Below are 24,386 nucleotides of genomic sequence, written 5' to 3'. Positions count from 1 at the left end.
TGTCTTGCAGAATACCTTTCCTTCTTCCCTGCCACTGCTTTTGTGTCTCTTCATCTTTGAGCTCACAGCCACTTCCTCACAGAAAAGACCTCCTAGCTGGTATTACTGCCCACCCTCCTTGGGCGCCCATTCATTTACCATATGATTATTTGTCTCCCTTACCTCAAACTCCTCAGCGGATTCCCATGGTACTTGGATGTGCAATCCAACTTTCTCAAGGCTTTGCATGCTTGGTTCCTGGCTGCCCCACCAACCTCATCTATCACTCTTCTTCCAGCTTGCTGTGTTGCAGTCGCACCTGTCTTCTTGAAATGCTTTAAACACACCAACAGCTTCTGCAGATACTGTTCCATTTCCTCCCTGTTTTTCCGTGACTGCCTCCTTCTTACCTTTTAGGCTTCAGCTTAAACCTTGCCTCTTCAGAGAGGCCTTTACTGACCACCTATAGGGAAAATTGGCTCATCCCAGCCCCATACTAACACTCTTCATTTTCTTGATTTCACTTTCATCTATCGGTAATCTTTTTTTTTTTTTTTCCTGTGTATTCCCTGAAATTGTAAGTTCTTTGATGGGACTACATCTATCATGTTGATGGTTGTATTCCTGGTGCCACTGCACGATAAATATTTGTCAGTAGAATAAACAAATGGGTTATTTTTCTCCTTTCTTGAGAAAAGCTTACCTTCCTATCTGTTAAAGCCAGGACTTGACACACAGTAGCTACTCAGTAAATACTTCTTGACATCCTTGCTCTAATTCAGGCTGCCTTCTACAGGAAGCCTTCCCTAATCACCACTTTCTCTCCCACACCCCCACCACCAACACACTCAAGTTACTTCTCTCTTGTGAACTCTCATAGCACCTTAGCTGTTCTCTTTGGGGGTCCTGAGTACACCATGACTTAGAGTGTAGGTCTCTGTGTGTCATCTTACCTCTTGGACCAGGAGCTCTTGAAGACCAGATTCTCACCCACCTATTCACAGCCATAATCCTACATCGAGCATCCTGGCATGAGTGTACCATAAATGTTTGTTTAAAGAAATGAATCTCCCAAGATGATGGTGGGTGGAAAAAGGAAGGAGTGTTCATATCCCGTAGTTTCTCAGTCATTAAACAATTGATTCTTGTGTTGGGGAGTAGGCAGTCCCATCCGGCTCTCATGTAGGGGGAGCTATGTATCTCAGAGGAAGTGCTAAACATGGCAAACCCTCTGCACTTCAGCTTCTCAACAAGCAATGATGAATTTCTCCGAACTTCTGGGACTTATACTCCTCATGGAGGCTCAGAGCAAAATACCAGCTCCATAGAGTAACAACCCAAGGAAGTACATGGATTTGAGGGGAGAAGAAGCAAAGAAAGAAAGAAACAAACATTTGAGTGCCTGTGCTGGAGGCTTCACAGTCTTATGTCCTGCCTTCCACATGTATTTATTTCTCACAATAATGCCGAATGTACATTATGTAACAATCTCTTAGTTCGGGGTGTTGTGTGGATAAGAAAATGTATTCAAGATACCTACATAAGGCACACTGTAGGCCCTCACTAATGAGACTAGTGTTATTTTCTTTTGTCACTTGGGGAAACTGAGGCCCAGAGAAGTGCCTGTAACAACCCTACCAGCATCCAAGCCCTGACTGAGTTGAAGTCCTGCCCTTCTTCCCTAAACTTGTGAACACACATTGTGTGCACTTAAGTCAGTTACGTAGCTCTTCACAGCTTTCTGCTTGTAAAAGTATTCAAGTCCTGTTTAACATCATATGATTTTTATTATGTGGGTGTCCTGTTTTATTTTTCATTGTCATGAGATCACTTAAACTCTGTTTACAAGAGCCTGGAGTTCCCGTAGTGCTTCAGCAGTAACAAACCCAACTAGTATCCATGAGGATGCGGGTTCGATCCCTGGCTTCGCTCAGTGGCTCAAGGATCCAGCATTGCTGTGAGCTGTGGTGTAGGTCGAAGATGTGGATCAGATCCTGTGTTGCTGTAGTTGCGGCATAGGCTGGCAGCCGCAGCTCCAATTTGGCCCCTGGCCTGGGAACTTCCATATGCCACACATCTGGCCTTCCATATGCCACACAAGCCAAAAAAAAAAAAAAAAATCTGTTTACAAGAGCCTTATTTAAATTTTATTTCAAGTATTCTGTGAAAAGAAACAGGCATCTAAGAAAATCTTTTCCTGGCACAAGTACTGGTTAACTGAATGCCAGTTAACAAGCAACTAGTAACGGGATAGGAAGATTCTCTTCTCTATTACTTTCCTTCCGACTGGGGAGAGATTACGTTTGTGACTTAACACCTTCACCTCTGCCCCTGTTTTTCCTGAGTGAAGGAGAGGAATTAGGGAGCCTTTGAGGAGATCAATTGCAGAGGAAGCATTGAGCCCACAACTGACCAGGAGCCCCACAAGGACAGGGGGACCCCTTTGAATGAACTCTAAATAGCCCAAAGTGAGTGTCTGAATGATTTTGCCCTTGACAGAGAAGCCAGGGGAAAAGGCATCCAAAGGGTAAACTGAAATCGGTTTTCCTGGAATCTGAAAATAAAATGCAAGGAAGTTTTCAGACTAGGAGAAGAATCCATAAATTTGGGGGATTATTACTAACTTTTACTGAGTAATTACTAGATCTTCACCCTAAAAAGCAGGCACTATTAGTATCCACAATATTCAGAAGAGAAAACAAAAGCACTGTTAAGTAGCATGTCCAACCTTGGTAGCATGCATGTTCTACTAAGATTAACGGGGATTAACTGGCTCAAGTGGAATTAGTGAGAAAATGTATTGAATATATTTATTCTGCTCTAATATTATTCTTAAAAAGGCAAATCTTATTCAGGCTTTAATGTTTGCCTTCGATATTTAAAACGGATCGAGGGTGCAGGATTCAGGGGGTGCAGTCAATTTCAGATAAAGCACAGCACACCTGGATGGGGGGGGTGTGCCACTTAGGGGCTTACTGTCACCTAGTGGCAGCTTGTGCTTATCACAGTGAGGCTGCCAAGAATACCAGGCCTCTGGGTGCAGGTGTTGCCAACCAAAATTCGTGATGGTGGAATCCATCAAATATCACATGTATTCACTCCCCTTTGCAGAGGCTGCCACCAAATCAGTGTGATAGGAGAATTCAGGACTGTTGTTCAGAGATTTCACCTTCCTTATCCCTGCCTTCTTGGGACAGTTTGTGACTTCCTCCTGCAGCCACACTCTCAGGGTATGCTCTTCCCAGGGTACACACCTTACTGCATCTGCTCAGAGAGGTTGTGAGCATCCTGGCCACCGACAGGGACTTGTCTTGCTCATCTTTCTGTATAAGCCCTAGCCCATGGCCTGGCCCAGAGGAGGGATCCAGTGAATGTTGGTTGAATGAATATGAAGGAATGCTGTTAACCCAAACTTATCATCACTCTGTAATGATTCAGGCAAAGATTAAGCAGCAGTTTATTTGAATACTCTTAATAGTAAACATTTGAGAGGGGTAGGTGGGGGCATGGCAGGGGCTTCTCAGCGAAGTATCCAGGGCATGGCAGGGGTCCTGGGCAACAGGCGTGCTCACAGGGCAGTGGAGGCCCGGAACTTCTGGGTCAAACAGAACACAGCGGCCGTGAGGGCTGTGCACTGACGGGCCAAGAGTTTCACACTCAGGTCATGGTAGCCTTTCTCGCAGGTCAGCTTTGCAGCCTCCACAAACTGGTGGTAGGTGTACACCACATCCCTCAGGTTCCCGGCTGCCTCCTGGTGTCGGGTGGAGCAGCGGCTGCAGTCTGTAAACTGGAAGCACAGGCCGGCCAGCTGGACCAGGTGCTGGAAGGTGTCACGCACAGCACCCTGCATCTCCTCGGGGGACTGGTCCACTCTGATCACGTGCTGACAGCTCGACAGGAGCTTTTGGGAGCCCATGCAGAGGCGGCTCCGGCTTTCAGAAAAGTGCCAGGTGCACTTCTCAGGCGGGTGTTTATTCCCATTTCCCCAGGAAGCTTCTAAAATGTCCTGTAATTCCAGCAAGCTCTCCATGAGTTGGATGAAGCCATCAGGGGTGCTGGCAGGGGCCGCCTTCAGCTGTCTCAGAGCCCTGGAACAGTACTCTGGCCAGATGTGGCTGTTCCTGGAGAGAGGCTCGGCGCTGCAGCTGTGGGCCTGGGCAGGCCTCCAGGGCAGGGCCAGCCAGCTTCCTGCAGAGGGTGGAGAGGTGAGGGGGGCTGGCGGGGATGCTTGCATGTCCCTGTCTTCCTCCTCCGTCTCTGGCTGCAGGCCACGGAAGCACGTGGCATAGGGAAACTGGCAGCTGCACTGCTCCATCCCAATCCTGGGGGCCTCTGTCTCATTCATGCCGGCAAATCCCAAAGATGTAGCCATTCTGAGACTGGCAGAAACTTTAGGATGGCTTTCTGGGGCAAAGCACAGGAAAGACTTCTCAGCAGGAAGGCAGACACTAGGGCTTTTGTCCTTGCATTCTGGCAATGAACAATGGTTTGAGCCTTCTAAGTGGGGCTCCTCTTGGGGAGAGAGTAGTGGCTCGGGCAGAGAAGGCCCTGGATTCAAACAGACATGCTGAGGAGTGTCCCTAGGGACAGTATCTTCTCCTATCACTTGGCTAAGTGGCTCTGCCTTGAGCTCCTCCGGAGGGAAGGCTGATGAAACGGTCTGGTCCCTAAGCAAGAAATCTGGATCTAAATCCAGCTTGGCCAATAGTTGTGGTTCTTGGGCCTGGCAGGCTTGGCCTGGTGTTTCTCTGCTTTGTCCTTGGGGACCTGAGGGGCAATGTGGTGGGGTCTGCTCAGCCCCTGTTAGAGAAGTCTCCAAGGGGAGCGAGGCTATTAGGCCACCAGCCGGAGCACTGACACCAATAGTTTGTGGAACGGCATTCAACATGTCACCCTTGGGGTCACCTGAATCCTCCCCAGACTCATCATGAAATGAGTTGGTGCCATTTTTGTTTGTAACTTCTCTATCATCTTCCAAAGATAGTGGTCCTTGTTGTTTTTCCTTTTCTCCTGAGTCTATTCCACATTCGCCAATTCCAGACCCGTCTCGAGGAGGCAACAGAGGCTGTGTATCCTGGGGGGCAGTTTCTTGCACATGATTTGTAAACAGAGATCCCAATCCTGTTTCCAGGTGGACTCCTCCAGGCTCCGGTGTGTCTCCTTGACAGACAGACTCTGGGCTCATGGTCAGGCAGACCCTGTCTGGGTTCAAGTCTGCACTGGAGAGGAAGGAGGAGGTGCTGTCCCCAAGCTCCATGGTGAGCTCTCTAGGGGCACAGCCATCCAAGTCTTGAAATGGACAGAAGGTGGGGGGAGGCCCTACCTGAGCTGTATCTGGGCCAGATGAGCCTGGATTGGAATGGGGAGGAGTGTTTGCTAGGGAACAGGCAATGGCGGTGGTCAGAGGGGCCATCCCAGAATTCTCTTTATGGTTGGGGTCAATCCGGAGGCGAATGGCAGAAATAGAAGACACTCGAGAGTCAATGACCGACTTGGTTTCCATGGTCTCAGGCTCCATCTCCATGGCTCGGGAGGCTGGGTTTTTGCTCTTGGTCTCCCTCAAGGGAGCCAGCAGCCCGAGGGCTTTGGTCTCCAGGAGGCCAGGCTCACCCTGCACGTCCTGCAGAGAGGACACTGTTGGGGAGGGTGCACCATGGGCCAGGTAGGGCTCCCGGTCGTAGTAGCACAGGTCATCCACACTCTCCAGGGAGGTGGACGGCACCAGGGGAAATGAGACTTGACAGGTGTAGTCTGTCTGTAGGAAAGACCTTCTTTTCCTCAGGGTCTTGGCATATTTCTTCACCCCTCCCCTTCGTGGCTCTCTTGCATGTGGCCCAGGATTCAGGCTGTCGTCAGGGCTGCAGGTGCTGCCCTTATTCTGTGAGCTTGTGGCACAGGTTTCTGCAGCAGAAGCGGCTCTGAGCCCTGAGAATCAAGGAAGGACAAAAGTACATGAAAAGCAGAAAAACAAAGAGACTGAGAGATCTTGGGCTCAGCATTCAGGATGGCCTGCGTTCAAATCCTGGCTGGACTGTGTAACCTTGGGCATGTTAAATCTTGTGTCCCTCAATTCCCTCATCTGAAAAATGGGGGTGATCATTGTGGTAGTTTTTGTTTTTTGTTTTTGTCTTTTTGCCTTTTCTGGGGCCACTCCCACGGCATATGGAGGGTCCCAGGCTAGGGGTCGAATCAGAGCTGTAGCCATTGGCCTACACCACAGCTCACGGCAACGCCGGATCCTTAATCCACTGAGCAAGGCCAGGGATTGAACAGCAACCTCATGGTTCCTAGTCGGATTCGTTAACCACTGAGCCAAGACGTGAACCCCCCAATTTTTTTTCTTCAGCATGTAATGTGAATCTATCTCTGTGTGTGTGTGTCTATAAACGTCCTGCAAGGATCTCAGGTCAACCTAGGAAGCCATTCTGCCTGGGAAGACACCTCACACTCTGGAGGAAGGAATGAGGAACCTGAAGGAACTATGACATCCGAGTCCCTGAAGGGCCACTAATGGCCCAGTTAGGTTCTTCTTGCTTCAAGGCCTCATGTAGTGTAGCCTCAGGGTCCGTAATGATAGCGCTGCCTCCCTCTGCTGGGCACTCCTGTCAAACCCTTTTCTTTCTATGTACATTCGGTCCATCTCACAAGGCCTGGCCCATTTGCCGCCTCTTCTAGGAAGCCTTCCCTGGTTTCCACTGCTGAATGAATGCCACCCATCTCTGCTTGCCCACAATTTTTGGACCTCCCCAGCTGCCCGGACGTGAAGTCAGGATGCCTCTAATTTGGTCCACTGAGCCCAGGTGATTCCCCCTCAAAAGAGGACAAGGATTGTGCTTTACTCATGTGTTTTGCCCTCAAGTTTGGTCTCTGTCCCCGGTGGGGACCGGGGAGCTGCCTGCCGAATCCGCAGACCTGCTGGAGAGGGCTCACCTGAGAGGGTGTCGGGGGGTGTGAGCTTGTCAGCTGCATCATAGTATTCCTCATCTGAACTGCCATCCTCCAAGGCCAGCGGCAGGCGCGGGGCCAAGGCTTGCAGCATGGAGCTGGGCTGGGCCTCAGTCCTGCCCTGCTGGCCCCAGGGTGGCAGGCCCCCACCCCGCCGGGGAGCTGTGCTGTCCGAGCGGTCACTCTGGTGGCTGGCCGGGGAGACACTGGCACACAGGCTGTAGTAGTCAATCCGGCTGCCCTCGTACAGCCTGGGGTCCAACCCGACCACGCTCAGTTCCGGTCCCCAGCTGAAGGTCTCAGGAGCAGGACTCTCGGCCAACTCTGTCTTGTGGCTCTGAGGGTTGGCTCTCTGGGCCAGGTCTAGGAGACACAGGAAGCCATTGGTCTCAATCCTGCTTCTCTCCTCTTGGCTGTCGGAATCAAGACTCGCCGGGAAGCCTGGCGAGCCCAGGGGGAAGAAAGCAGACTTGCTGGAGGAGCAGGCATCCAGGTCATCCTCTTCCAGGGCATCCATGGACTCACTCGAGCCACTGGTCCTGCAGCCTCGGCTCTCAGTGTTGGCTGAGTCGGATGCCTCGGACTCCGCACTGTCCGTCGTGCTGCTGGCCCCGCAGGTGCCTGGGCCTTTCCTGGCCACCTCAGGCATGGAGTTGTCCTGCGGAGGCTGCTCCGCTTCTGCAAGTGGTCCGCAGGGGCCCACCTTCAGCAGGCGTCTGTCAGAGAGAGGCTCCAGCTCGCAGTCCACTTCGGAGGACTCCTCAGAGTCGCTGCATGCCCTGGATTCATAGCCTGCAACACATGAGACTCCAGGGGTTACAAAACAGCATCCAGGGACTGGCAGATGCTTTGGTGTCCTTCTGCGCCCACTCTGCCTGCCCTTCCATTTTCCAGATGGGAGAAATGAGGTCCAGAAGGTTGACAGGCCCAGATCATGCTCCACTGAATGACACAGGATCCACGGAACTGTGAATTCCATGTTCTCCCCACCATGTCAAGTCTCTTTTGCCACATCTATCTGAACCACCTAAAGGAGATGAAATTACCTCCATCTCCAAGGAGATCTGTCTGTTCATAGAAACATCTGGGTATTTAGTTGGTTTTCTAAGTCCTTCCTAAAAATCTCAGCTCTGTCCTGACTGGGCATCAAAATCAGATAGGGAATCATATTTAAAATATAAACATATAAACTTGGACTTAGCTCTGGTGTACTGAGTCTATTACCTAGGGAGTGGGGTCCAAGAATCTGTATTTTTTGTTGTTGTTCTTTTTAGGGCTGCACCCATGGCATATGGAGGTTCCTAGGTTAGTGGTTGAATTGGAGCTGTAGCCACTAGGCTATGCCAAAGTCACAGCAATGTCAAATCCAAGCTGCATCTTTGACCTACACCACAGCTCATGGCTACACCGGATCCTTAACCCACTGAGCAAGGCCAGGTATCGAACCTGCGTCCTCATGGATGCTAGTCAGATTCGTTTCCACTGAGCCATGATGGGAACTCCAAAAATCTGTATTTTTAGCAACTTCATGGGGGTATCTGAGGCTGCTAGGCTAGCACCATTCTGAAGGGTGGCCTAGGGACCTACTGGTGCTGCAGAGCTTTTAGGAAAGTGAAAAGTCATCCACTGCTGGTACTTGGGAAGGGTTCATGGTGCGAGGGTTGTGGGTGGGCATTAAGCCAGGTCTCTAATTTCTCATGTACCATAAAAACTCCAGCTGTGATCTTTCTAAATTTCTCTCTGGTCACATGACACTCTATTTAAACCTTCTGATGGTTTCCCTTGCCTACAGGGAAGAGCTTAAGCTCTCCTTCCTTCTCACAGGAAGGTGCTGACTTCCTCAGCAGCCTGGTCACCCCTGTTACAGGATGGCCCATACTTTTTACCAGCAGCCTGGTTACCCTCTCACAGGAAGGCTCTGACCCCCTGGCAGCCTGGTCACCCTCTCACACGATGGCCCTGACCCTCTCAGCAGACAGGTCACCCTCTCACAGGAAGGCCCTGACCCCTTCCCCTCAGACAGGTCACCTGCTTCAGCTCTCCTGTGCTCCAGCCACTACAGAGAGTATCTCACAGATCACGACCTCACCCTTGGTGTCATGCCTCCCTGCTGTCCCCTCTGCTTCAAAAGATCTCTCCTCCCTTCATGGCCTGGTTAACTCCACCATGCATTTCATGACCTCTTTCAAATACCTCCTGCCCTGGAGGCCTCCTGTGACCACTGCCGCCTGCTCTGGCCGAAGCAGCACTGCCATGAGACCTCCACAACAGCACCGCTCTCCTGGCTGCTGTCTCCCAGATCAGGCTCAGAGGTACCATCTGTTTTACATAGACGGTGTTAAACACAGAGGTAACAAGTACACATGACTCATCGATTCCTGTTTTACTTTAATTCATGGTCATCTCACAAGGTGAGATGACATGTGACTTATTTTATCCACACGGAGGAAATGCTAAATAACAGCATGCTCCTGGCCACCCCCCATTCTCCACCTTCAGTGACACATCACTCCTTCAGGCACATCAGTAGCTTGAAATTAGCAAGGTATGCGAATGCCAGAGAACTAGGCGATGGCTTCAAACTGGGGTTCTGCTTTGTTTTGGTGTCTCCCTGCAGAGACAGCTGTTAAACATTTATTAGCAAACCACTGGGAAAATGCTGCATCAATAGCGCTGAAGCAAAAGCCTGGCAGAAACTGGGAGGTGGCCTGGGAAAATGTTCACCTTATCTGGCCTCCATCACGTCATTCCTTACATCATGTGATGTTGAGCCCCTTCAATCCACATGTACCCCCTTCTTCTAAACATGTAAGGTTAAGAATTTTCATTACAATTCAAGAGGCTGCAAAAGAGTGCGTAGGCGTGAGGTGAGAACTACGTCATCTGTACCTTCTGAACAAATGAGTGAAATCTCATTTTATTGGCAAAGAAAGATAAAACACAGTGGATCTTAGGGATGATTTTAGGGAAGAGCACAGGGCATCAGACATCTTCAATAGCATTCCTTGGCCTTAGGGGACTCTCAGGTCCAAAGAAAGCTTCTCTATCTAGGATTTTTTTTTTTTTTTTTTTTTTTTTTTTTGTCTTTTTAGGGCTCACCCACAGCATATGGAAGTTCCCAGGTTAGGGGTCAAATTGGAGCTGTAGCTGCCGGCCTACACCACGGCCATAGCCACGCCAGATCCGAGCTGTGTCTGCGACCTACACCACAGCTCACGGCAACACCGGATCCTTAACTCACTGAACAAGCCCAGGGATCGAACCTGCAGCCTCATGGTTCCTAGTCGGATTCGTTTCAGCTGAGCCACAACAGGATCTCCTCTATGTAGGATTTTGGAATGATCAACTGTTTACCAGGAAATAAAATCGAGAAAGAGCGCTCAACTACCTGAGTGGAAATCTCAGCGCCACTCGATGCCTCTCCTCCGTGTAAGCTGCCCTGACCTACAAGGCAGTGAAATGGGCCTGTTCTTATGGTGGAAAGCCTCAGTGCCTCACCTTCTTCAGCAGAAACCCGGTGCACCTGTTGTTTGTGTCCCGGCCAGAGGAAAATGGAGGTAACTGGGTCGACAAACAGCCTGTAGTAGCCGGCAATCAGGCAGGCTAGGTCCTTTGCACTGTTGGATTCCAGCAGCAAGGTCAGAACCTTCGAAGGCAAAGAGAGCTCTTATGCTTCCAAAGGGCTAAGGGAAGACCAGCAATAAGGCCACGTGGGGCTAATGAGAGAGCCCCAAATAAATCCAGCCATGGTCCACAGGCAGGCCCCTGGTGTCCCATTTTCTCACCTACGAGACTTGGATGTGCATATACACACACGTACACAACCACAACCACATGGACACACACTCACACAGGCACAGTGGCTTCCTCGCAAGGAATTGCCACAAGGTCTCCTGTCCCTCCATCGCCAACTTCAGGAAGTACCCCACATCATTTACTTATTTTTATTTTATTTTATTTATTTATTTTTTGTCTTTTTTGTTGTTGCTATTTCTTGGGCCGCTCCCGCAGCATATGGAGTTTCCCAGGCTAGGGGTTGAATCGGAGCTGTAGCCACCGGCCTACGCCAGAGCCACAGCAACTCGGGATCCGAGCCGTGTCTGCAACCTACACCACAGCTCACGGCAACGCCGGATCCTTAACCCACTGAGCAAGGGCAGGGACCGAACCCGCAACCTCATGGTTCCTAGTCGGATTCGTTAACCACTGCGCCACGACGGGAACTCCATCATTTACTTATTTTTAAAAAAATTTTAATGATTTTTATTTTTTCTATTATAGTTGATTTATAGTGTTCGGTCAATTTCTACTGTACAGCAACGTGACCCAGTCACACATATATACATACATTCTTTTTCTCACATTATTCTCCATCATGTTCCATCACAAGTGACTGGATATAGTTCCCTGTGCTCTACAGCAGGACCATTTACTTATTTTAATCGCTGCCACTCAAAATCTTGGGCAGCCATTCTGGTTCTGTGCATGTGATAACCCCCCCACCCCCCGCCACTGGTCCCATCTATAGGTTTCGAACCCATCGGGAAAGTACGTGGTCCAGTTCACATAAAAAACGTTTTAGACCTGCCCAGGAAAAGGCACCCTGTTCATCACTTTTCCTTTGATGGGACAGTCTGGGCAATTCAACCTCTTAAGCAAATGTTGGACATTGGACTTTATTAATATCTGAACTCATATAAACTACCCTTGAATAATTTAGCCCCAAATTCCAGAAGTGGAATGCAAAATCTCTTCCCTCTTGTTACCTTGACGTCCTGAAGATAGACTTTGACCATGCTCACTTTCTCAGATTCTTCTGTCAGTTCTACACGGCTGATATTTGCAAACTCTGCCAGCGTGGACATGATGTTGAGTTTGCTATTGATAATTTGGCTAATGCCATACTTGGCTCCAACTAGAAGGGCAATGTAGGATTCTCTATCCTGCAACTGCGGAAGGATGGAAGGGAGTTAGTTTCCATTCACAAGTTAGTGAAAATACATGATACGTGTAAGACATGAGACCTCTCTCTGCAAACCCCTTGATTCTTTCTTCAAGTCCTCACCACCACTCCCCGAGACTCCAAAGTTAAGTGACAGCCTCATCAGGGCCCCAGCTACAGATAAATTAAGTATAAATTTATCTCCCATAATGTGCCCCACAATTGAGAATCAAACCACAAGACTTTTACCTATTCCATGAATACAATGCTGTACTTTCACAGCTATGTGCCTATAGCCAGGCTGTGCTCTCAGAATCCTCTTGCCAGCCATCATCACTTATGGAAACCCTGACCCTTTAAAAGCTTCCATCGAGGAGTTCTCATCATGGCTCAGTGGTTAGCAAACCCGACTAGCATCTGCGAGGATGTGGGTTAGATCCCTGGCCTCGCTTGGTGGGTTAAGGATCAGGTGTTGCCATGAGCTGTAGTGTAGGTCGCAGAGGTGGCTCAGATCCTGCATTGCTGTGGCTGTGGTGTAGGCTGGCGGCTACAGCTCCAATTAGACCCCTAGCCTGGGAACCTCCATATGCCACGGGAAGGGGCCCTAGAAAAGACAAAAAGACAAAAAAAAAAAAAAAAAAAAAAAAAGCTTCCATCAAAATCTACTGTCTACAGAACATATCTGTTCCTCAAACCAGAATAAATATTCCTTTTCCTCTGTCGTTTCCACACCACATTCTCTGTACTTCTCTGACGGCACTGAGCTAGGACTTCTTACTGTAATTATTTGTATCCAAGTCTCATATTCCATGGTAAGGTCCCTGACAACAGAGTCTGCATGTATCTAAATTTGTAATTCCCAGGGCCCAGCAAGCACCCAAGCCAGTTCAGGGTGGTTAGTTTCCTCTCCCGTTACCAGTTCTTTCCTTAGTTAGGAAAGGAAAAGAGAGACTGGAGATGGGAACATGGCAGTTGGCAGAAGGCAGGATTAACCTGGAAAAAGTGGGAAGTTTTTCTTGCACTTCCAAGTTTTCCTTTGTGTACTCTGGTCTCTTTTCCACCACTTAGTTGTTTAATTGTACAAAGACTCAGTTTATTTTTCCCTTCCTATATCTGATGCTCTTTGTTTTGCTCAAAACATTGATTTTTGGAGTTCCCTGATGGCTCAGCAGGTTAAGGACTTGGTGTCGCCACTGCCGTGGTTCTGGTCACTGCTGTGGCAAAGGTTCCCCTGCCTGGGAAGGTCTGCATGCCTTGGGGGTGGCCAAAACAATTGATTCTTTTTTTCCACCTACATGGTTAGGTCAGCAGTCTGATTAAATTGACCCATACTGTAAATGACTGAGAGGCACATCAAATCCATGGAAAGGAGTTTTGTTATTATTATTATTATTATTATTATTATTATTACTCTTTTTGTCTTTTTGCCTTTTCTAGGGCCACACCTGTGGCATATGGAGGTTCCCAGGCTAGGGGTCTAATTGGAGCTGTCACCACTGGCCTATACCAGAGCCACAGCAATTGCGGGATCCAAGCCTCGTCTGCGACCTACACCACAGCTCACGGCAATGCCAGATCCTTAACCCACTGAGCAAGGCCAGGGATCAAACCAGCAACCTCATGGTTCTTAGAGCCACAACGGGAACTCCTGTTATTATTTTTTTTAAAAAAAACCCTCTTTTTATAGATACTCATGTTGCAACAGAACAAAGGGTGGGGAAAAAAAATGTAATTGTAATGTATACATGTAAGGATAACTTGATCCCCTTGCTGTACAGTGGGAAAACAAAACAAAACAAAACAAAACCCTCTTTTTGGTAAATTGCCTGGTTTGTGCTGGAGAGTTCTGGGAATGAGTGGGGAGGAGTTCCCTTAAGCCATGCCCCCAACCCACCCCACCCCATCACTGACAGCACAGCACATAGCTCTAGGCCTAGGCTCCAAAAGGCCATCCCAGAGGAGGAATGGGGAACAGAGCTGAGAGCTCTTCTGCTTCTCTTTTCCCTTCTCAGGTCCACCCCTCACATCTCCCCTTCATCTGACCAAGCAGGGCTCCAGCCTGGCAGTCAGTCTAAGATTCTTCTCTTTCCTTCCTGAGTTCCCTTTGTCCCTCTTCATCCTCATACACCCAAAGCTCCAGGATAAACTGCTTACAGTACCTACCCTTAGGATGCCTCTCCTCTGTACTGAAATCGGGCCAAATCCAACCCTCTTGCCTTTCCTCAATCCCTTCTTCCTATTCAACTTGAAGCTGGCAGCGGTGTCACACCCCCAGGAATGGCCCTGTGTCTCTCATGGCTTTGCTCTGCCTTGTCGGGTGCCTTGTTCCATCATTTGAGAGTGGGAATCATCCCTCATTCAGCTCTGCCTCCCCCATCAGAGGGCTGGTGCCAAGCAATGGCATGATAGATACTTCTCAAGGGCATAATAAATACTTAGTTTCCCAAACAAATTCTAGTCTGTGACATGATCCTAAGGAATTTTAGGCTAAAATGTACATTGATCTGCAGAGGACTTCCAGCAGCCCTTATAAGGATAGGACCTCACGGTTCTTTAATACATACCATTAATTGGATTGTGATGATCATTATACAACTACAGATGTTATAAATTCATTTGAGTAATAAAAAATAAATTAAAAAATTTAAAAATACATACCATTAAAGTGGCATTAAAGATTTTCCCACCATACGTCTTGAGTTCCCCAAGGATCTGTAGATAATTTAACCGTAGCTGGGCAGCAGAGATAAGTTGCTTAAATAAAGAAGAAAAAAAAAAAAAAGAAAATGAAAAAGACTGTTGAAGTCAGAGCTAAAATGCAGGCAATGTTGAAAATTTCCTCCCCTGAGGTTTCACAGCAGACAGCTGTGTGGTCAGTAGGGACCATGGCTATCTTACCTTCTGTCTGGGTTCCAGCAAATTCTGGTTCCTCTTCATGTGGAAGCTAATGGCTTTCTTGATGTCTTTTCCTTTCATGTTTCGTAGTAAAGTGGGAGATATAAAGTTCTCTATTCCCCAGTCCTTCCTGCCATGAGACATTGGAGATAAGAAGGCTTATTTTTACAGTGTACTTGACTCTAGTGAAGAACCTAATTACATTTGATTCAGTACTTAGTGTTCTAAGAATGTTGCAATTACAAGCCTTTTTCTCAGCAGAAGATATATGTACATAACCCTACATATATATAAAACACACACACACACACATATATATGGTTTTGTGGAGTGTATGTAAATATATATATGAAGAATGTGTAAAATCTATCTATCTATCTATCTATCTATCTATCTATCTATCTATCTATCTATCTATCATCTATCTATACACACACACACACATACTCTCTCCATAAAAACCAGCCATTCAGAAATTAAATGCCAGGATCATTCTAGAAGCTCACTCCTCATCACACATGTATAGCACGTGCTCCCAGGGCAACACAGCACCTGTGAATCCCCGAGGCCAAGCTTCAAAACAATGCCAACCTAACGGCCTCAAAATCCCTCACCAAACTAGAAATACAGATTCTCAGGTCCTAGTCCCTAGAGATCTGACCTAGCATCTCAGGGATAAGGCCAAGGATTTGTTTTCTTTTTTTAAAATGTTAAGTCCCCATCTGATTTTGATGCTTGGGCAAGATGGAGCTGAGATCTGGTGAGGAGGTTAACAGATCTGGGTGACACCATGCAGAGCAAAGTGAACATTTAAGCTAAGAATCAGGAGGTGTCAGGAACCCAGGACTTGACACTGCCTACTAGGAATGTAATGCAACACAGTTTGGTTCACACCGCATGAGTCTCCAAGGCATTCCCGCCCTCAGAAGCTTTATGTGGAAGTCATCAACTGATTTCCCAAGCTATCCTCCCACAGGAACTGGGAATTTACAAAGGGATCCTGTGTCATTCCATCTGGAGGTGGCTTCGGCTCCAGAGGGAGCAGCCAGGTCCTGACATCTAGGGAAACCAGGCTGGGTGGGAGAGGATGGAGAGGGAAATGAATGCGAAGACAGCCGAAAGATGGGTAGGTGGGCGAGTATCAGCTTTCTGTGGAATCAGGCCCAGGGCCAGCCATGTAATAGATGCAACTGAGCAGCTGCTGATGGGACACAGGAGTCCCCTGCCACTCACTCTATGTACTTCAAAGAGATCTTCTGTGGCTGGGCACAGGCGTAGATCCGCTCCTGGATGTGTAGGGCCGCAAGCCGGAGTGCAGAGCTGCATTTCATTTCCACGGCAAAGCGCTCCTGGAGCACATCGCTGCAGCTCTAGAAGACATGAGATCAGAGGAACTGGGAAACAAGAACAGACAGATTGTGTTCCTAGTAGTTCTCTCAGGACAAAGGCAGCAGGGCCAGGAGCTCAGCTTTGAGACCTGGCTCTGTCAATTCTTGGGTGTGTGACCTTGGTTACTTTACTAAGACTCTCTGAGCATCCGTAAGTCCCCTTGCTAAACAAGGATGGTCAAGTCAACCAACCTTCTGTGGTTTCTGTGAGGTTTAAAATAGATAATACCTTTGAAAGCAGGTACTGGACATGGCGTTAGGCACCTATAAAGTCCTGCTACTGTGGTTGTTATTGTTATTATCTGCTGCCACCAGTTTTGTGAGACTTTGGGCAAGTCAATCCAACTAGTTCAAATGATCTCATCTGTAAAAATGGGGATGCCTCCCTGATGATTTTTTTCATCAAAATAAAAATGATATACTAAACCTCACCTAAGAAGGTACAGCAGGGGGAGCACCAGGCCAGGATGTCAAGGAACCCATTTTTGGCTCCACCACCAAACGGGTGACCCAGGCAAATTATGTGACCTTTATTTCATTTCTGAAATAAAGCTTTGAAGCATCAATGTCCCTGTTAGCAGTAAAAACTGTAACTCGAAAGCTGCTAAATGGTATTAGAAAACGTATCATCTACATTGAAGACTAAGCCTTAATTTCATTAATAGATTGCAAATCTCCTAACATAGCCACTCAGTGACATAAAAAGGAATTTTGAGGGATAATCGGGCCCATTCTCTCTCAGATAAAGATAATCCCTACCAGGGAGTTGCTTAATTGCCTTGAGCTCATGTTCAAAATAACCCAATGTGTCATCTTTGAGAACAACCACTGTTATTTTAGGAAGAGCAGACCAGGTCACCTGCAGATAGAGGTATTCGAAGGCCACAGGGTCTTCTTTCAGGAGGTCCAGGGGGTCCTTGGGAACAAAACACACCCTGAAGAGGCAGCGGTAGTCATGTGACTCCTCCCTTTCTACCACCTGCGATGGGTGAGAGAGCTATGGTTCATCTTCCGCCTTTGCTATTCCACGAAACAACTTTAAAAAAAAGACAATGAAGGACAGTCCCCAGAGATTTCCCTTTTAGTGCTTCCCAAGACTGCACAGACCTTTGCCACTAATTTGACTTTCCCATGGCGATAAAATGTAAAAGGCTCAAAATGGCAAAGCTTCCCACTGATCCCATCATCCACCTGTTGTGCTTTCCAGAAGAAACCTCTGCATCTGGTTTCTTACATACTCTTCCAGAGACAGTCTATGTGTATATATGCTCCTATAAATGTATATCTTTTCTTTTTGCACCAGTAACAGTATATTATACATTATATGTGCGTGTGTGTGTTCTGTACCTTATTCTTTTTCACTTCAATTATATTGGCAATTTAGTTTGATTTTTTCCAATGCTAATGGAATAGAAGTGATCAGGGGAAAAAAAAAAAAAGGTTTGTGAGCAACAGTATTAGAAAGTAAGTGACCCGGGTTGGGAATTCATCATAATGAAGAACACTCAGGGAGCCCCCATGAGCTCATGTCTCTGGCTCATGCTCCTTCTCTTCTCTAAAAGTCCCCTTTCCTTTTCCAACTATTGAAATCCTATTCATCTTGTAATTGCAACACACTCAACAAGGATTTATGGAACTGACCTGTGTTTGGTTTTAAAAATCTAGTACAACAAATCGGCTGAAGGGCTGAAAGATTGAGTGGTACAGAGGGACTGTCCTGACATCAGGGGCGAGCACAGGGGGCAAGCCTCACAAAAAGGGGTTAGACACAGCAACAGATGTGTTTCCCTGATGTCTCAAAGGCAGCAGGTTCCGGGGAAGATCATGAGAGCTGGAAGCAAAAGATGGGGCTCTGCTGGCTGTGCTACCTTGAGTAAGTTACCTTACCTCTCTAGGCCTCTGTCTCCTTGTCTGCAAAACGGGAGCCTGCCTACCTCATACAAAACCCAGGGTGAGCCAGATCTATGTCCTTTTGGACATGAGAAAGTGCATCAGACCTGCAGATGCCTGAGCCCCGTGCCCAAAGGCTCTGGCTGAAGTGTGCAGCTTGCCCAGCCCAGATCTCCTCACCGGGGGCAGGGGCAGGTGGTACCTGCTGGATGAGCTCCTCCTCGTGCAGCAGGTGCAGCCGTGAGATGTTGTATTGCTCCTCCAGGGCCAGCGCAAAGTACTCTGTACTTCGGATCGACAGCTTCTCCTTCACGGTGAGGATGATGTCCTGCAGGCACAGAGGTGTCAGGGTCACCTGAGGAGCAGCCTGGCCCTCAAGTGCAGACACAGGCAGGGAGGGCTTCCCTCTGTGCCTCGGTGCAGCTGGCCTATCTACTGCCAACCAGGCAGCTGAATCTTGACAGGCCCCATGTGGGATTTCTCATCACCCCTCATGGTCCTACACCCACTGCTCCTCTCCTCAGGGCTCCAGTGTCACCCATAAGCCACCCTCTCTTGCTTTGCTTGGAAGCCTAAAGCCATTCCTTGGAGCCTTACACCTCTCTCTAAGGACTCTGAGTTCACCCTCTCTGTGGACTTCTTACCAGACAGAATCCCACTGCCCATCCTTTAGGCAACTGTGGGAAATCAACCTGATGCTTCTGGTTTTTTGTGTTTTTTTTTTTGTTTTTTTGTTTTTGTCTTTTTGTCTTTTTGCCTTTTCTAGGGCTGCACCCGTGGTATGTGGAGGTTCCCAGGCTAGGGGTTCAATTGGAGCTGTAGCTGCCAGCCTACACTACAGCCACAGCAATGTGGGATCCGAGCCGCATCTGCAACCTGCACCACAGCTCACAGCAACGCCAGATCCTTAACCCACTGAGCAAGGCCAGGGATCAAACCCGCAGCCTCATGGTCCCTAGTCGGATTCGTTAACCACTGAGCCACAACAGAAACTCCTCAACCTGATGCTTCTGAACCTCAGTTTCCTCCTGCAAAAGGGAGGATAATGATGCCCATTTAGAGGGGTCAATGGGGTGAGATGACAATTAATACTGTGCCATCAGAGCTGCCATGCCACATTCTCCTCGTTCACTACAGGGGCCCTTTGTCATCACAAGATCTTTGCTGCCATGTGCTCATTCGCACGTGCTGTTCCCTCTGCTTGGCACACTTTTCCCACACTCTTTACCAGGCTGTTCTTTCTCTTCAGAAGGACCTTCTCTGTATCTAAATGTGATTGTCCCTGTTATTTTCTGTCCCAGGCCTGTTGATTTATTTCATCACTATTTAATATGATTTTCTTCAGTGATAGCTATGTTCTTTAGTAAGAGACAGTACAGTAAAGTGAATGGGTGCTAGACCTAGACGACCACTCACTAGCTGTGTGTCCCTGGATAAAGTGCTTACTCTCTCTACGCCTCAGTGTTTTTAGCTCTAAAATGGTCATAATACTCATACCTCTCTCAGGGGTTGGTGTGTGCATTAAATTAATTCTCCCATACATGGCAGTTAGAACAGCACCTGGCAGGTGACAAGTGTTCGATACATGCTAGCTGCTGACATTTCTTTTCTTTTCTTTTTTTTTTTTTTTTTTTTTGTCTTTCTTTTTTTTTTTGTTTTTTGCCATTTTTTGGGCCGCTCCCATGCATATGGAGGTTCCCAGGCTAGCGGTCGAGTCAGAACTGTCACCACCGGCCTATGCCAGACCCACAGCGACAGCTACTTGGGATCCGAGCCACGTCTGCGATCTACACCACAGCTCACAGCAACGCCAGATCCTTAACCCACTGAGTGGAGGCCAGGGATCGAACCCGCAACCTCATGGTTCCTAGTTGGATTTGTTAACTACTATGCCATGACAGGAACGCTCTGCTTGTTTTCATAATTCAAGTTATATGGGAACACAGCTGAGCCCATTTGCTATAAGGGCAAAGGTGAGTAAGCTTCATGGCCTGCACATCCTGGGATATTTATTATCTGGCTCTTTGCAGAAAAAGTGGGCTGACCCCAATCTGGAAGAACTTGTCTAAGCCTCATATTGCTTATGCCCTCCCTTGCTCAAGAATATTCTGTGGCTCCCATGGTCCCCTAGCCCAAACCCTTCAGCTTACTATTCAAGGCTCTCAAGTAGTAGGTTCCAACCCAGTTCTCCCTCTTTACCTTCTGCTGCTTCTTACAGTGCACTCTGCTTGCGAGCCCCATACAATTGCCAAACGTGCCCATCACTGGGTTTTTATTGGTGTCACTCCTCATGCCTGGGAAGCCGTCTTCACACACCATGCCTCTCCCTGTCCTGTCCACCTTGCCAAGTCAGCCCCCTGGGCCACCACATACCAGAGGCCTTTCCTTGCCACCCAGCTGGAAGTGCTCGCTGCCTGGAGCCCACGCCACCCTGTTTCCATGTCCCATTTTCCTGATTCTGACCACACTGTACCACCCACAGTTTCCCACTATGTTATCCCCAGGTCTCCTCTCCTCACCCCAGCCTCAGCCAAGACTTTGTGCTCCCTAAGGGAGTGACCCTGGGTAATTTATCTCTGTATCATCAACAGCTTTGCCGGCACACAAAGAGTGTCTATCGCTAAATGTTCACTGGGTCAAATGACATCCTATTTTCCTTGATTTTGAGAAGGGGGATTTTGCTTCTCTTGATAAGAGAATAGGGAAGAGAAGTCACTGACGAAGTCACAGTGGTGTTTCCCTTTTTACCCACAGTATTGGGTAAAAAAGTATAATATGGTATACTTTTAAATAGTATAGCATACTTTTTGGGGGTGTTTTTGTCTTTTTTAGGGTCACACCCATGGCATACGGAGGATCCCAGGATAGGGGTCCAATCGGAACTGTAGCCGCCAGCCTACACCAGAGCCACAGCAACTTGGGATCTGAGACACGTCTGCGACCTACTCCACAGCTCATGGCAACTCCAGATCCCTAACCCACTGAGTGAGGCCAGGGATCGAACCTGCATCCTCATGGATGCTAGTCGGTTTCGCTAACCGAGTCAATAGGAACTCCAGTATACCTTTAAACAGTAGAGTATAGTACATTTTTAGTACAGTGTTTCTTTATATCCTCCTCTTTTGCTCTGTCATAAAGAGTTAAAGGTTTGGTTTTTTTAAAAAAAAATTGGTTACCACAGATTAGTTAGATTCATCAGTATTATACCAGCTAAGTCCTTATTTATTTCCTATCCCCATCTGTAATCTTGGCTTTAATTCCCCTGTGGTGTGTGCTTTTATTGTAAATCATTTCTAAGTTTTTTTTGGCCACCAAAGGAGGACTCTTTTTAAATAAATTGTCCCCTTCATTCCAATGTACTTTGCTCCAAGAGGACAGAAGTAGAAACCTTGTCTACTGCGTTTGCAAAACTTTTATGCAGAATGGCAGTGGGGTCAGCTTCAGTGGAGGGTTTAGAAATAGCAAACCAAGCTGGAAGCCAGTTATGAACTAGTTGACCTTGACGAGTTTTGGATCTCTTAGGCCTGTGTTCTTATCTGAAAAGTGAGTTAACCCTTGTCATTTACAAGGTTACTGGGGGCATTAAGTGAGACAGCACCTGAGGAAGTGCCCGGGAGAGGGTCAGACATGCAGTGAACGCTAAACAAATCTGTCCTGCCCTCCCTTTGCTCCTTTGGACTTGAGCTTCCCAGGTTCAGACAGGTTTTTTCCAGCTTCCCCTCTGAGGAGGAAAGAACGGAATAGGGCATTTGGGGCAGCCCTAAGAATTGCCAAAGGAATCTAGGGAGCACTAGCTGTGTGCACATGTGTGCGTGCATGCATTGCATGTGTATACAAATGCATGTTCATGTGTGTGAGTGTGTGTGTGTGTATGTGTGTGTGTGTGTGTGTCTTGGCTACTGTCTGGTACCTGCCTGTCCCCTTCCTGTCCACCTTGAATCCCCTAGGCTGGGAACCTCCATATGCTGTGGGAAGCGGCCCTAGAAAAGGCAAAAAGACAAAAAATAAAAAAATAAAAGTAAATAAATAAATAAAAATACCGGGGGGGGGGGACTGTAATGCCATCCCTTATTGCCTAGGGATAAAAATTTTTTTTTTGGTCTTTTTGTCTTTTTAGGGCCGTGCTCATGGCACATAGAGGTTCCCAGGCTAGGGGTCTAATTGGAGCTACAACTGCTGGCCACAGCCACAGCCACAGCGATAGCCACGTGGGATCCGAGCCGTGTCCATGACTTACACAAAGCTGACAGCAGTGCTGGATCCTTAATGAGGGATAAAATCTTAACTCTGTTGCCTGCTATTCCAGGCCATCCCCAGCCTCCCACTCCTCCCCCAGAAATGGCCTGTGCTCCAGTCTATGGGATGGTTTACTGTTTGGGGCCAACACCCCCCCTCCTGGTTCTTTGCCTTCGTTCACGGGACTCCCTCAGATTGATGTGCATCCTCTAACCCCTCAAGAGCGCTGTCTCCACCAGTGCTGGTTCAATTCTTTGCCGCCCTTCAAAGCTCAGCTCAGGTCCAGCTTCTCTCCAAAGCCTTCTCTCCGGTCCTGACGGGGCGGAACCGATGGTGCTCTTCCCCTTGTCTCTCCCTTCACAGCCCTTACTTCCTCCTGCCCTGGACGACTGGAAGCCCCTTGGATGTCACCTTCCCACAACCTGCCTGCAAGCTCCTAGCTCCTGGGAGACAGAGGCCACTTTCTACCTCCTCTGTCCCACCTACCTCAGGGCATCTCCTCTGGGGCAAGGTGTTAAATATGAGCTGAACTGACTTCTATCCAGAACAGAACGTGCAGGGGCCTGGACCTGTCCAGACACCTTGTCTGGGTTTTGAGCAACCCTAGTCTCCTGAGTCGCAATAGAGTCCCATGCAAGAGGCAGAGAAGCCCCATGGTTAAGGACAAAGGCTTTTGAGTTGTATTGGGTACTTCATCTCTTGAAGCCCTCATTTCTTCCCCTGCAAGATGGTGTTTTTTTTTTTGTTTTTTGTTTTGTCTTTTTGCCTTTTCTAGGGCTGCTTCTGCAGCATATGGAGATTCCCAGGCTAGGAGTCTAATTGGAGCTGTAGCCACCGGCCTACGCCAGAGCCACAGCAACACGGGATCCGAGCCGCGTCTGCAACCTACACCACAGCTCACGGCAACACCGGATCCTCAACCCACTGAGCAAGGCCAGGGATCGAACCCGCAACCTCATGGTTCCTAGTTGGATTCATTAACCACTGCGCCACGACGGGAACTCCAAGATGGTGGTTAAAATACCAGCTTGCTGGGTGTTCGTGCAACTAAACGAGATAACCCAGTGCTTGGCTTATTGCAGGTGCTCAGACCATGGTGGTTATGAGATCTCCAAGGCAGCTGCCTGGAAAGAGGCCGGGTGGGGTGGTCCTGGGAGTCAGCAAATTCTCACTGGGAAAGAGATTCAAGTTTACTCGGAATACCTTCACAGTCGTGTGGGCCTCAAACTTGAAAGCTTTGGTCTGTCCATTCTCCAAGTACAACTTGAGCACGTTGGGCATACACAGCAGAGAATTACCCTGGAAAACATAAGAGTAGCAATGAAACTGTTCCTGTCTGTCCCTGAGTGTGACAGATCCTCAGCTTCTCTGGCCTTGTCTGGTGTGGAGAGCAGGATTTTCCCCAACCTCTCACTCAGTTGTAGGTTGATTCTTGACATTTGGAGATTTCTCCAATGGATGAGGCTCATGCCACACAGATACAGGCATGCTCTGTTCCAGGGATGTTCCACGAGGACAGTTAGACAGGAGGGGTGAGGTGAAGAGTGAGCTCTGCCATGAGCACACAGATAGCACCGCACGAGCCTGTGTGATATCACATGACCATCAGCTGACACCTCCCCGCTAGCTGCCACCCTTATGGAATACAGTTTGGCAAGTCAGATGACAAGCATGCATACTGTCCCAAATGCACCTGCTGCCCCCCGCCCCCCGCCCTTTCTTTTAGGGCTGTACCCACGGCATATTGAAGTTCCCAGGCTAGGAGTGGAATCATAGCTGCAGCTGCAGGCCTATGACATAGCTACAGCAATGCAGGATCCAAGTTGTGTCTGTGACCTATACAACGTTTCCACTGAGCCACGATGGGAAATCCCTTTCTGAGATTCTTGGGCTCTGCCTTGTGGAATTGGGTGGAATAGCAGGCAGGAAGCCCCCTGAGGGCCCCCTTACATTTTACCGCTGCACTACCTATGGTAAAGCATCACCAAAGGGCAGAGGGCTGCTCTCGGCCGCCACTCATTCCAACCATCACCCTGGATTTATGGGATCTCCTAAGTGACTCTGCCACTCTTAGAGGGCTTTTAGGGAAGAGGACATATGGCTGCTCTGTT

At 48.3% G+C, this 24,386-nt stretch overlaps 1 protein-coding gene across 9 annotated transcripts in view; it reads right to left on the bottom strand.

Moving 5' to 3' along the window:
- FRMPD1 (FERM and PDZ domain containing 1) overlaps positions 3,413-24,386 on the bottom strand; it is a 140,404-nt gene continuing 119,430 nt past the window's right edge. For 8 of the 9 annotated variants that reach the window (XM_021066183.1, XM_021066180.1, XM_005660252.3 and 5 more), the window contains 10 exons: positions 23,479-23,574; positions 18,242-18,367; positions 17,009-17,128; positions 15,995-16,131; positions 14,765-14,891; positions 14,525-14,620; positions 11,691-11,873; positions 10,423-10,570; positions 6,910-7,716; positions 3,413-5,904 (listed from right to left, as the gene is read on the bottom strand). In XM_021066183.1, the coding sequence (XP_020921842.1) occupies positions 3,548-5,904; positions 6,910-7,716; positions 10,423-10,570; positions 11,691-11,873; positions 14,525-14,620; positions 14,765-14,891; positions 15,995-16,131; positions 17,009-17,128; positions 18,242-18,367; positions 23,479-23,574 (4,197 nt within the window). In that variant the 3' untranslated portion in view covers positions 3,413-3,547. Of the gene's footprint in view, positions 5,905-6,909; positions 7,717-10,422; positions 10,571-11,690; positions 11,874-14,524; positions 14,621-14,764; positions 14,892-15,994; positions 16,156-17,008; positions 17,129-18,241; positions 18,368-23,478; positions 23,575-24,386 lie in introns of those variants that run through there. The other variant, XM_021066203.1, reaches the window with a different exon arrangement.

This window comes from Sus scrofa, chromosome 1 (assembly GCF_000003025.6).
Source record: "Sus scrofa isolate TJ Tabasco breed Duroc chromosome 1, Sscrofa11.1, whole genome shotgun sequence".
Lineage (NCBI taxonomy): Eukaryota > Metazoa > Chordata > Mammalia > Artiodactyla > Suidae > Sus > Sus scrofa.
The sequence above is the reverse complement of the archived record's forward strand: the minus strand, read 5'-3'. Positions and strand labels throughout refer to the sequence as shown.